Here is a 12,081-nt window from a genome sequence, read left to right as displayed (position 1 = left end):
GTAGGTGTTCAAGCTCCAACTTAATGAAAACTGGGAAATAAACTGCACCCTTCATTATTGTCCCGTGCCAGCAAGGGTGTCAAGTGCAACATTTGTAAGGTTTGTGTGTTATTTCAGCATTGCAAAGAAAAGTTCACTTGAAGCTGCCCAGCGCTGGAAGGACATGGTGGGGCCTTAGTTCTGAAAGGCAGAGACACCACTGTCTGCTGATGCCCCATGGTCTAAGGAAATGTCTTAACGTTTAGGACATCCATCAGAAAAAATTTAAATATTTGAAAAGGGAATGGAGTGGAAGATAGATGAGCTGACATAATGTCCTAGCCACTTCATTCAGAAACTTGCATTTGAGCAAACTTCAAAAGATTACCCGTGAAAAATGAGTTTGAGCTCCAGTCCTTTCCATGGCTTTTTTACGTATGCATTGCACAAAGGGAGCAGAGCCTGTAGTTGCACGAGTGCAGTCCTCCCTATGCAGGGGTTTAAAAATTAATCCTGAAGTTCTTCAAGGAATTTGCTGTCATGCTTGTTGGGGTCAAGCTCCATACTGCTCCCACTTTACATACACATTTTTAACTGGGAGAAGGTTTGGAGTATGGAGGAGTTCTTAGTTCTTCTGTCCCAAGAAGATGAAGGGAAGCCTAAAAGAAAAGCAGGAACCTGTGCTGAGCTTTAGCCAGGCAGAGCAGCATTTTTATATTTCCTGTTAATGCAATCAATAGTGTTTTGCTCTCCAGAATATCCCTCAGAATGTCTTAGTTCACAAGTAATCTTCTCCTTCTCATTCTCCTCAGAAAAGTGATAATTCTAATTTGGTTTGTTTCAGAACTGGAAAAGGAAATCACCAGGAGACCGAAGAAAGTCTGCATTGTTAAAGTGGTGGGAACAAGGAACCTGTGGAAAAACATCGTAGTGTTGTGCGTGAACTCGTAAGTCCAATCTCTTTGTTTAAATAGTTGTGTGGTCAGTGAACTGGAGCAGCAATGGGAAGCGATGAGGGACCTCCACTATTTCCTACTGTGGGACCCTTCGCTGACATCTCTGACAAATGATCCTGGAAAAACACCAGCTGTTGCAGGGAGCTGTATTTTTTATGGCACACGTGGAGGAGCTCGTTGGCTCTTCCAGGCAGCAGAGCCACATCTTCTCAGGCGCCGTGCTGCAACTGCGTTGCTGTCACCAGCGGTCTCGTGTGGCCACGTGCTGATAGGTGCTCGTGCATGCAGGCATCTGCTTGGCATCCCAGGTGGGAGCTGGGAAACCCTTCATGCCCCAGGAGTGCAGGTTCAAGTTGTCTACGTCTGACAGGGCTGTGGTGCAGGGCAAGATGCTGCTTGCCAGTAAATACGAGCTGCTCCCTCGTCTAACAGCTGTGCTTGGTGGGTCTTCAAAGGCAGATTATGAGGTGCCTCTGCACTCCCAAATTATGTGTAGGGGGTCACAGGGAGAGTGTGCAGTCTCCAACAGAACAATAGGATGCTTGCCTCCTAAGGCTCAGGACGTGCTCATATTGGCAAAAACAAGCATCAGCTTGAGGGTTTTGCAGGTTACAGGCTCTGAGACCTTCTGTCAGGAACTGAACACCTTATAAAGAGGAAATACATTGCTTGCAAATTCTGGAAGGGCAACAGCAGTGCATTTTCTAATTTTTCCATCTTGTAAAATGCCCATTTGAATTTTTCATGATTTTTTTTTTTTTTTTTCCAAATGGGAGATGGGGATGGAGAAGACTGGTAATCTTCTTTCTCTGCTAGGTTTCAAACTATGTAGCTCTCTTGTGGCTTTTTCTTCCTCACTTCAGGGCACTAGTCTGCAACCCTCACTCCTTTTAGCAGACTTGTGGATCAGTCATCACCCAGAGGGGACAGCCCCGGTGCTGGGCAAATAGTCACCCAGAAGCACACAGGCTTCAGGGGTCAGTCTCCAGTGTTATTGGCTGCAGAAACAACTCTGGTTTTATGAGGTTTGTGTCTCTTCCACCCACCAGTGAGGGACTCCCTCCATTCTTGAAAGAGAGCTTTCTCCTTAGGCTCACCAAGTACATTTAATAGACAGTGATAAATGTATTTGTGAAAACTATTTTCATGGGGAATTCTCCCCTTCTCCCTCACCCACATTAATTTGCGTATTTGGGAATTCCCTAAATCAGAACAAGGCAGCCCAAAGAATAACTTCTGGCATTAGCACACGGAGGCTGTTTGCCATTCAAGCAGAGCTTGAAGCAGATGTACATCTGAGGAAATAGATTTCATGTTTGTTTTTAAGGGGTGAAAAAAAATATTTAATTTTACTTCTGTTATTCCTGTTAGCCAGGGCCGTGCTGAATTTTTAGTATGTGGAGAAGGAACCTTTTGCAAGGAACAAAAAGAAATTAAGGGAGACAAGGATTTAGTTTTAAAAGTAACTTTTCTGAGCTCTCACAAAGTTAAGAGAATAGAGCAATTCTTAGGGAACAGGCTGGAAAGCAAAGTCCAGATGATACAATAATTTAGTCTATAGGTCATGGCCTCAATAAGAAATTCTGCAACTGTGTTTGCATGCATAGAAGAGAAAGAAGAAAAGCTGGTTAACTCTTCCCTTTTATTACTACTGTTGCTGATTAATATTTCTCTTATAGGAAGAGCCAGCTATAATCTAGTTATGCAGAGAAAATGTCATTTTTGTGTAACAGCAAGCGCTTGTATTAGGTTATCAGGGGCAATGTGTTTGGTATTGAGGGTGGGGTTTTGAACTAGAGCATTGATTCACAGGTTTGCAAGAGAAGCTCCTCAGGCCTCAGCCTGTCATGCACTCAGTGACTGCATATCTCCCCCAGCTTTTTCTGTGCTTGTTTTGATATCCAGTTTACACTGACAGAGCTTCAAATTCCTGACCCTCGGGAGGATAGAAGTGTATCAGTGTAATGTACTTGCTTTTTTTTTTTTTTTTTTTTTTTTTTTTTTTTTTTTTTTTTTTTTTTTTGGAGGCTTGGATCTGTGCCCCACACTCTCTCAGGCACTGTTTATTTGTGCCATGAGATTTGTAAGTGCCAGGGACAGGAGGTTCTTCCTGGCAGAGGTAGTTGAGCTTTGATGGGTGCAGTTCAGAGCATTGACCTCTCCTGTTGCACCCTGCTGCTCTTTTGTACTACATCAGAGGTGATGCTGCCCCCTGCTCTTTCTTCCTTTTTTTTTTTTTCTTTTCTATTTTTTGGAGGCACATGGTAAGACAGGAGAAATAGGTGTGAAATGTGATGGTAAGATGTTGATCAGTGGCATCTCAAAGGAACCTTTTAAAGAGGAGGAGACACATTGCTATCAAGGGTGGTTTAAGTGTGTAGATTGAATTAAAGCTTATTGCAATTGTAATAATCATTGCAGCACATACAACTTCAGATACTCCTTTCTTGGGGACTTTCAATTTTAACAGGCTAGCTTGGGAAGTGAGGTGTAATGCTTGTATTTGTATGACCAAATGCCACAGGCAGGTGAGCATTCCTGGTGTTTTGCTGTCCAAGCACAGAGGCTACTTCGTCACAGCAGTGCTCCTCTGGGAATGGGATTTCTCAAATACAGCGGGAAAGCCTATCATGCACTAGGAGTCCTTCTAAAGTTCCTCATGCCTAGGTCATACCATGAGCAGCAGCTATATGAATAAAGTCAGCAAATATTTGGTTGAATGGAGATTTTTTTTTAATTATTATTTTGCTTCTTTTTATCAATGCTTCTTTCCACAGTAGCTCCCAGAGATAAGTTTCTTAACTTAAGGTGTTGTATTCCTGCATTAATGCCCCCACACACGGAATTCCACTGCAGTGTGCGTTCAGCGCTCTCTGCAATGGTCTCTCTTGCCCTCCCCTGTTCCCCCAGGCTGACTGGTTACGGCATACACCACTGTTTCGCAAAAAGCATGATGGGGCACGAAGCGAAGATGGCGATTACCCACAACTTCTACGCGGACTACTACACCATGGCTGGGATTGCGCTGGCATCCTGCCTGGCCATGTGCCCCGTGGTCGGGTTTCTGGGGAGGAGAGGAGGGCTCCTGCTCTTCATGATACTTACAGCTCTGGCATCGCTTCTGCAGCTGGGCCTTCTCAACTGTAAGTTGGAGATGAGAGCTCTTCGGGACCACACAAGCTTGACATGCAAATAAGGGACCAAGAAATACTAGCATTTCCTTTGCCTTTCCCAGATATGTCGTGTTATACACCTGTGTAGTTTTAGAGTCTGAATTTGTTTGAAGGTTTCCCCAAACACTTGTTTCTCATGCTCATTAACAAAAGGCATTGTATTCTGTATGATTCCCATGGTGAAGTTTATTGAGCATTGGTGCTGTATCCGGGGTAGTCACCAAGAAAACAAACTAGGAAATGAGAAATGCTTTCAATTTTATTTTAGTGGAAAACCCCCCAGGGAAAGAGCTGTATAGAGATTGGGAAGGGAAAACTTTCCCACTCAAGTCTGCTTCTCAAGTGGCTTCTAAACCATGCAGGAGTAAGAGCAGAAGGTGTTATGTCCTCTGCCTGCTCTTAGCATCTTGCTTATGAACAAGTAATATGCAGGTAGCATGGAAATCATGCAGCTGAAAGGCCCCGCTTTTAACATACTGTTTATGTATGCTCCATGGGAATGTATAAACATGATTTTGGGAAGTGACACAGCATTTCAGATGTTCCTGTGAAAAATGAGTGTCCCACCTCTTCCTTTGCAGGCAGTAACTTTTGTCTGGCCCTTTTGAGCTGCTTCAGCTATTAAAACTGCTATAGAAATATTCCCTTTCCTTTTTTGATTTTATTTCATTCTGTTCATTTTTTGTTGGTTGAGGAGGCTGAACTTGATTCGGAGAGGTTGAAGCAGAGAGAATGTGAGATGTGCTTTGCCACTCACAGTTGCCAATCATTAGACCCCTGTCCCATAAAACCCCACCCCGAGGAAGGGGGAAGAGGGTTGAGACATACTTTGGACAAAGTGGATGTGAGACAAAACACCAGAACACTACTTACTGCTGGTTTTAATTTCTAAGTTTAGAAATAATTGAGGGCCTTAATAAGAAAGAGCTTTTTGCATTGAGGATGGAAAGTTTTCACATTCTTACACACTGAAGGCAGCTCTGAGCCAACAGGAATTGTTCATATTTACAGACTGTGTTTCCCGGAGGCCTTTACCAAGCCAACCTTTAGCAAACAAGCTATTTGTGGGAGTGTAGGAGGCAAACAGGGAACCTCTTTCATGACATGGAGGAAGCTCCAGCATTGTGTGTGTTTGCTCCCAGGCTGGCACAGATGCTTACATTCCCTTTGAGCACATATTTACCATGTCCAGCAATCCCAGCTGAGAGTGGGAGCAGTCCCGTGGCTGCACCTCATCATGTCTGTTGATGGACTGAGACCATTCACGTGCAGATTCGCGCTGTGCACTTGTGCAACCTCCCAAAACTCCGTGTTCTTCTGGGGATGTCCATCAGGGTCTCTCTACACTGAATTTGCCCATTTAAAATTTTCTTTTAAGGATGGGAGAAGTTTTTTGAGGCGATAAACACACTTGCTTAGTTGAGCGAGGGTGTGTCAGAGCCCTTAGTCTGCTCCAGAGCCATGAAAATCTGGTTGCACTTTTACAAAAAACAATGGATGGGGGCAGTGGGAAGCAACACCCTGTAGGATTCATTACAACCTTTTCCATAACAGGTTTAGGTGAGTTTGTGAGCCAAGTTGCCAAAACTAAGTTCAGGCAAGGCTTTAGGTGCTTTGTGTTACATGGGTACTCTCAGTGCAGTGCCCTTGTCAGCCTTTCTGACTCCACTCTTTTCTTTGTGAGAAGAGGAGGGAAAGGCAGCCTCAAACTTCAGAGCAGCTCCCCCTAGTCTTCACCATGGCCACCTCTTCCTCGGAAGAACTAGAGCTGTTTGGAGAGAAGCAGTGACCTTCTCTATTATGGAATCTGTCACAGCATCTTGCATGTTTAAATTTACCATAATTTGGCTGTAATTGGAAAATTAAATCAGAATTTGAGAATGGTGAGAGAGAGAGAGGGGGATATTCTCCACCAGCCACAAACCTGCAGCAGACCTTAAACCTCTCCTTTTTTGACCCCTCCTATGAACTCTGGAGTGTCACCTGGGAAGTCACAGAATCCTGGTGGGGGATGACCAGCAGAGTTGTGCCCAGCTTGTGCTGATGCCCTTCCCCTTGCTGCCCAGTGCTGCTGTGTGCTCCTGTGTGGTTAGGATCTGTGGCTAGTGTGACACATGGACCATCAGCTCGTGGTTTTGGAGAGGAATAGATCTCCCACCGGTCTGACAGCACTGATGCCCAGATTTTGTTCTCTAACCCAAGCTTCTCTTGGCCATTCCCTCAGGGCTGCAGCAGGAGGGCATTTGCTGCCCTTCTCCCCCTTCATTAACAACAAAGAGACCTTTGTGTTAATCCCAGTGGTAATTCTGGGTCTTTTAAATACTCTTTACTGCTGGTTTGTTATCACTGTCTCATTAGCATGCTGTCCTCCAGCTGAGATGTGCCTGGGAACTGCATATCCTGTCTGGTGGCCAAGGAAAGATGTGACAGTTTTGGCATGGGACAGAATTGGGAGTCAGAGGGTGGGGCTAGGGTGGCATGTGGGATTTACCCTTTTTTTTTTTTTTTTTTCTCTTCAGATAAATAAACATATAAAAAACATTTGTTCTTGTTTTCTTTCTGTTTTTTATCTTTCTCTGACTTCCGTGGTCTTGGATCCAGTGATTGGAAAATACAGTCAACTTCCAGACTCAGGTATGGTTTACAGACAAATCTGCATCATGTGGGAAGCACTCCCCCAGGAATGGGTAGATACAAAAGGCCTGGGCCAAAGCACCCAGAGCAGAGCTGCTGCCACAAAGGGGTGCAGGGGGAAAATCCTCTTCTGTGCAATGCCTTGAGACCCCACTCACAGGCAGTCCTGCTCATTTGTGTGCAGCCTCTTCGTGTAGCACCCCTTTCACAGAGGCTCACCTCTGCATGTAAAGAGAGGGTGCAGGGGTCCCCCAGGGTTTGACATACAGGGTAAGGCTTTCTCAGAAAGTCTCCTTCTGAGAAGCAGCATTCCCAGGTCAGGAATCTCAGATTTATTATTTTTTTTTCCCCCAAGAAAAGGGAACTAAAACACCTTAAGGACGCTTTTGATAACAGGACTTAAACACCTTAAAAAATGCTTTCCCAAGCTAAAGTACTGTAAGAGCAATGCAGTGACAAACTACAGGGGAACAAAATCTACCTTTGTGTATTCAATTTGATGGACCTGTCCTTGCCCAGCTCTTCCAAGGTCTGTTCAGCTGAGCAGCCGTGTCTCCCAGAGGGGGTCAATGGTGTAGCCTCACCTTCTGTGCAAGAGTGGCTAGAGTAGCTTGTGTCTAACCCATGGTTTGCAAGGTGCTGTGCTCACATCCTCATCAGCTGGCAGAATTTTCTCTCTCCCCCAGACCTGGAGTGCATTGCACAAAGGGCTTAGCCCTGAGCAGGCTGCACCACCTTTCAGAAGATGTAGCCAAAGAGCTCCCAAATACCTTTTCCTCTCCTGACAGCTGATATATTGAGCAAGAACAAAAGCAGGTGTTAATTTTCACTGGATCCAATCCAGACAGTGCAGTGCTTGGGACTGTACACAGCAGTTCTTTCTTCAGGCAGGCCTTGGGACGTGTGGAGAAAGGTGAGGGAGCGTTGGCCGCAAAGTTCCAACGTCCTTTCCCCGGTGCTGCTGTCAGGCTGATGTGCTCCCCTTGTACGGTGCAGTAGTGTCTGGGAGTGATGTGGCCAGGACAGGCCACGTGAGCTGGTACAGCCCTGGCCACAGACGCCTCCCTGCCCACAGAAGGTGGCAGGCAGGGATCAAGTGAGAGATGTACTGTCATCGTGGCCAGAGACAGTTTCCTTGAGCTTTGTTTAGATTTACTGGGGTTTCTGCAAGTGCTTGATAGGCGCTGTTTGCTCCGGAAACCTTGCTGCCATCCAGCCATGAAATGATTGAGCAAACAGCCCTGACCTAAGGGAGTGCTTCACCGTCCTTGGAATCAGCTCTTCTCGCCCAGAGTTGTCAAGCTGGGAGCTACAACAGAGTTTGCAGGCTGAGTACATGCAGAGGCTTAGCAAAGAGATGGGAGCACTTCTAGTTCTTTCCCCTCCTGTCCTGGAAGCCTCTCCAGTACCCGAGCCCCACTCTACAAGATATTTGGCAGCTTGAGGAATGCTGCCTGCCTCCATTTGTCTGACAAACATGAAAGAGAAGAGGCTGGTGCCTAAAAGACTGCCCAGAGATTTGTTTTTTCATGGGCTTTACCTGTTCTGTAGTGGCTGAGCATAAAAAAAATTCAGAGATCATGCCACTTTTTGGCATGATTTTTTGGTTTTTTTATGTGTGTTTGTATCTCAGGTGCTTGGATTTTATAAATACCAGTTTTAAATTAGTATTACAAAATCAGTCACATTCTTGTCGAGGGAGAAGAGTAGTATAAACTTCTTTAATTGTTTTCTTCCTTAGAAGTTTGACCTCATTCTTACTTTTTATGAACACCCTTGTCGTGCCAGGTATGAGTGACAGCGTCAAAGACAAATTCTCTGTTGCGTTTTCCATCGTGGGTATGTTTTCTTCGCATGCCGTTGGAAGCCTCAGCGTGTTCTTCTGTGCTGAAATTACACCCACAGTAATCAGGTGAGACTTTGGAGCCCCCCTCAAAAGATGGGGACAACATTATCCTCATTTAATTGATAATGGGCTGGTAACTTAACACATTGTATGGGAGGGGAAGCCCCACGTAACTGGAGACCTCGCAGCAACTTAAGGGCCGCTTTTCACACTCGCTGCAGTCAGTCTGCGCCTGTAAATGCGGGTCTGTGTACAGAGAGGCTTTGTTTTCCGTGGCTCCACCTTGTGTCCCATCGTGGTGATGATCAGCAGGCCTGGCAGCACGTGAATTGCAGCTTGGTAGGGTCTTAAATACTCGACCGAACCAGTTTGTGTGGTTGAAAGTTGTCATTGCTTCACCCACTCTGCAAGATTTGTTCAAGCAGCAGTCGGGTGAGTCTGCATCTTGTTATTAAAGGAGAAATTCCATGACTGTGCAGAGGAGGACATAGGTGCCAGCAGTCCCTGCCTCCATGGGGTGGGTTAACCAGGACAGCTGCAGGGGTGCTTCAGTGGAAGGGAGGTGTTCAAAGCTGTGGTGTAAATGCTTGTGGTGCATAGGGGTCCTCTGCAAGCCTGCCTCTCTGCCTTTATTGCAGATAAATCTGTCTTTCTCTTCACACACAGACCTAGCTTAGCAGAGGCTCAAAGTTTTTCTAAAGAGGAGCACTTTCATCCTGGGAAATAGGAGAAATCAGACAAATTATCTTTGGAGAGTTTCCCTTAACACATCTTTGTATGGTCAGGGGTTTGTATCATTTTATACATGCACTGTTGTCTTTCACAGCACTAAGGTTGTACTTCTGTGTTCTGGATTATGCTTTCAGCAATGCCACAGCAATTCAGGAGTTTGCTCTGACTTCACTGAATTTCCCAGGAATGTAGGTCATGTGGATGGGAGGGAGAGAGTGGAGGTTTTTATTTGTCCCCTCCAAATTATATGCCTTTTCAATAACTTTGCAGAAGTGTTATTGCAAAACTGTCATATGAGTAGCCAGAGTCCTCTTGCTTCATGGTCTTTTTTTTCAGGATGTCTACATTTGTGAATGTATTCTAGGGATAACATTATTTACACAGGAAAAGACAGTGTGAGGAGTGAGATTGTACAGCAGCCTGAGACACTAACAGCTATTTGTTTATGCATGTGTCAATCAGTTTGGTGTTTTTATGCCTTTTTAATTTTCTCCTTGTCTCTGTTTGAAAGACACACAGATAAGGAATTGACCATGTCAGCCAGAAGAGAATCTGCCAAGTAGGGTCAGATGTGCAGTCTGAATGTAGCAAGCGTTTTGCCCTTAAATAACTTTTCTTGCTACCGGGAGGGAGAAAAAATCCTGGCTGGGAGCCGAAATTCTGCTTCCCCTGACTCTGCTGGGTGACGCCAGGCGAGTGACAACAGCTAGATATGCCCCAGGGTCCCTGTTTATTTACAGAAATGATGACACTCTGCACTGCCTTGCGATCCTACCAGCACCATGAGATCCACTCAGGATTGTAACTGGAGGTGTAGCTCAGGACAGCGCATAAATCTGTCTCACGCAGAGGTGTGCTTAAGCTGCCTTCTGTCTTGCCTTTTGGTGGGATCTGGCTACTCCCTCGTAACCTGCTCTCCAAAATGCCACCCTGGATGCCCTTTGGGAGTTGGAACTAGATGATCTTTAAGGTCTTTTCCAAACCAAGCCATTCTATGGTACTCATATGCTTTTGGTTGGATCTCAAGGAACCTTAAGGAGAAGAAAGGTAAAGAGAGCACTGGGGTTTTCTCTGGGCTTTCCCGGATCCAATCCGTTATCTGCAAATCCCTGAGAGCGGGAAGCAGCAGTGCCATTACCTGGGGTAGCAGTGGCATGATAGCAAACCCACAGCACCCATCCATCTCTGCTGCTGTGGTGTTGAGATGAACAGTTCCAGGAGGAGAACAGCCCGATCTTCATCACCAAGAGGTGACACCTACTCCAGCAACAGGTGTTCCACGCTGTCATGTGTCACAGAGGGGCCCTTTGGACCTGTGCACTGCACCCCAGTCTCCTGGCAGTAGGCCAGGAGGTCTTCATCAGGAGCTACACTTCTTTGTACCCAGGACTTTAGTGCAGATCTCCATCCAAATGCTGAATTGAAGCACCAAGCGTCACTGATAATCCATATGGAATAATTTTCACACCACTAGAGCCTGCATGTCTACTAAATAGGAATAGGCTGAACAGAATACAGCCTGCCCTCTTCTCATCCTCCACATACCCAGTTACTGTCAAGTGGAAGATGATTCTGGCTTTTTCTCTCAGTGTCCTGCTTTTGTGCCCACACAGCCAGAGTGGACAGCGATGACTGAATTAGTCTTTTTCCATCAATAACTGCCTCAAGCCAAACTTCCAGTTGTTGAGGAAACTTTCCTGTCTGACCGCCCAGGAGCCACTCAGCAGTCACATTCACACAGAGGGTCTGCACCAGTTCACAGCCCCTCATCTTGGGGTCCTGCCCCCCAGAGCTCAATCTGCAGCTGACACCACACCTTGCCCACCCAGCTTCCTGCGTTGAATATATTCCTCAACACAGTGGGATGCAGGGCTGGGACCTGAATAAGACCTGGCTTCTTCTCAAAGGATGTGCTTGCTCCATGAGGCCAAGGGTATCCTGGTGTATTACTTGAATCTCTGGCCTAGGACTGAGTGCACAAAATGTCCCTTATGTGCAGGCAGGGAAATCTGTGGTGCTTTTCAGGGACTGAGTTTGAGAAATGGCTGAGCTAGAAAACCTGGTCTGATTTCAGTGCTGTCCCTGCCTTGTGCAGGAGGCTGGACCAGATGCTCTCCCAAAGCCTCCTTTAGCCTGGGCATCTCTCTGGCTTGCTTGTACTCTGAGCCGTGTTGCGTGTTGACCCCTTTGCTCGATGCAGACGTGGCTGCCTGAAGACAGAATTAACAAATCTCTGCTCTCCTGAGGAGTGTGAGAAGGACAAGACCCTTCCCTTAGGATGTCAGTGAGGATGTCTTGCTGCTCTCTGGCACACACTGAGGTAGCAAGCAAGGAAATTCTACCCCATGAACAAGCAGTACCTTTCTGAGGACCAAATTTTGAACCAAGGTGCCTTTGCGATTTGCCCACGTTAGGACAATAACCCTCACGCAAACCATCCCTCTCCAGCATCCATGGGTGAGCAGGGGTTGGGAAAGTGGCCCTGATGGATCAATCCATGGGGTCATGGCATAGGAAAGCCCCCCAAAGCCGCCACTGGCAGGCAGAGGTGCGAGGGAGAAAGCTGGGGCTCGCTGTGGTTGCCAGCAGCCCTCGCGCTCCCTCTCCAGGCTCCACTCTGCATCTGGAGAGTGTTTGAAGTACAGACGCTGGCCCCTGCCATGGAATCCCCCTTGCTGAGGAGGAGCAATGCCCCAAAGCACTCAGAATGCTTTTCTTTTCCACCTGCTGCCCCTTGTCCCTGCAAAAAGCAATGTGAATC

General features: G+C 46.3%; 1 protein-coding gene across 4 annotated transcripts in view; it reads left to right on the top strand.

Moving 5' to 3' along the window:
• SLC22A23 (solute carrier family 22 member 23) overlaps positions 1 to 12,081 on the top strand; it is a 110,095-nt gene that overhangs the window by 91,645 nt on the left and 6,369 nt on the right. For all 4 annotated transcript variants that reach the window (XM_040090525.2, XM_040090357.2, XM_040090442.2 and 1 more), the window contains 4 exons: positions 824 to 926; positions 3,846 to 4,078; positions 6,710 to 6,742; positions 8,531 to 8,654. In XM_040090525.2, coding sequence (XP_039946459.1) covers positions 824 to 926; positions 3,846 to 4,078; positions 6,710 to 6,742; positions 8,531 to 8,654 — 493 coding nt within the window. The remainder of the gene's footprint in view (positions 1 to 823; positions 927 to 3,845; positions 4,079 to 6,709; positions 6,743 to 8,530; positions 8,655 to 12,081) is intronic.

This window comes from Hirundo rustica, chromosome 1 (genome assembly GCF_015227805.2).
Source record: "Hirundo rustica isolate bHirRus1 chromosome 1, bHirRus1.pri.v3, whole genome shotgun sequence".
Lineage (NCBI taxonomy): Eukaryota > Metazoa > Chordata > Aves > Passeriformes > Hirundinidae > Hirundo > Hirundo rustica.
This window is presented reverse-complemented; position numbering and strand designations above follow the sequence as displayed.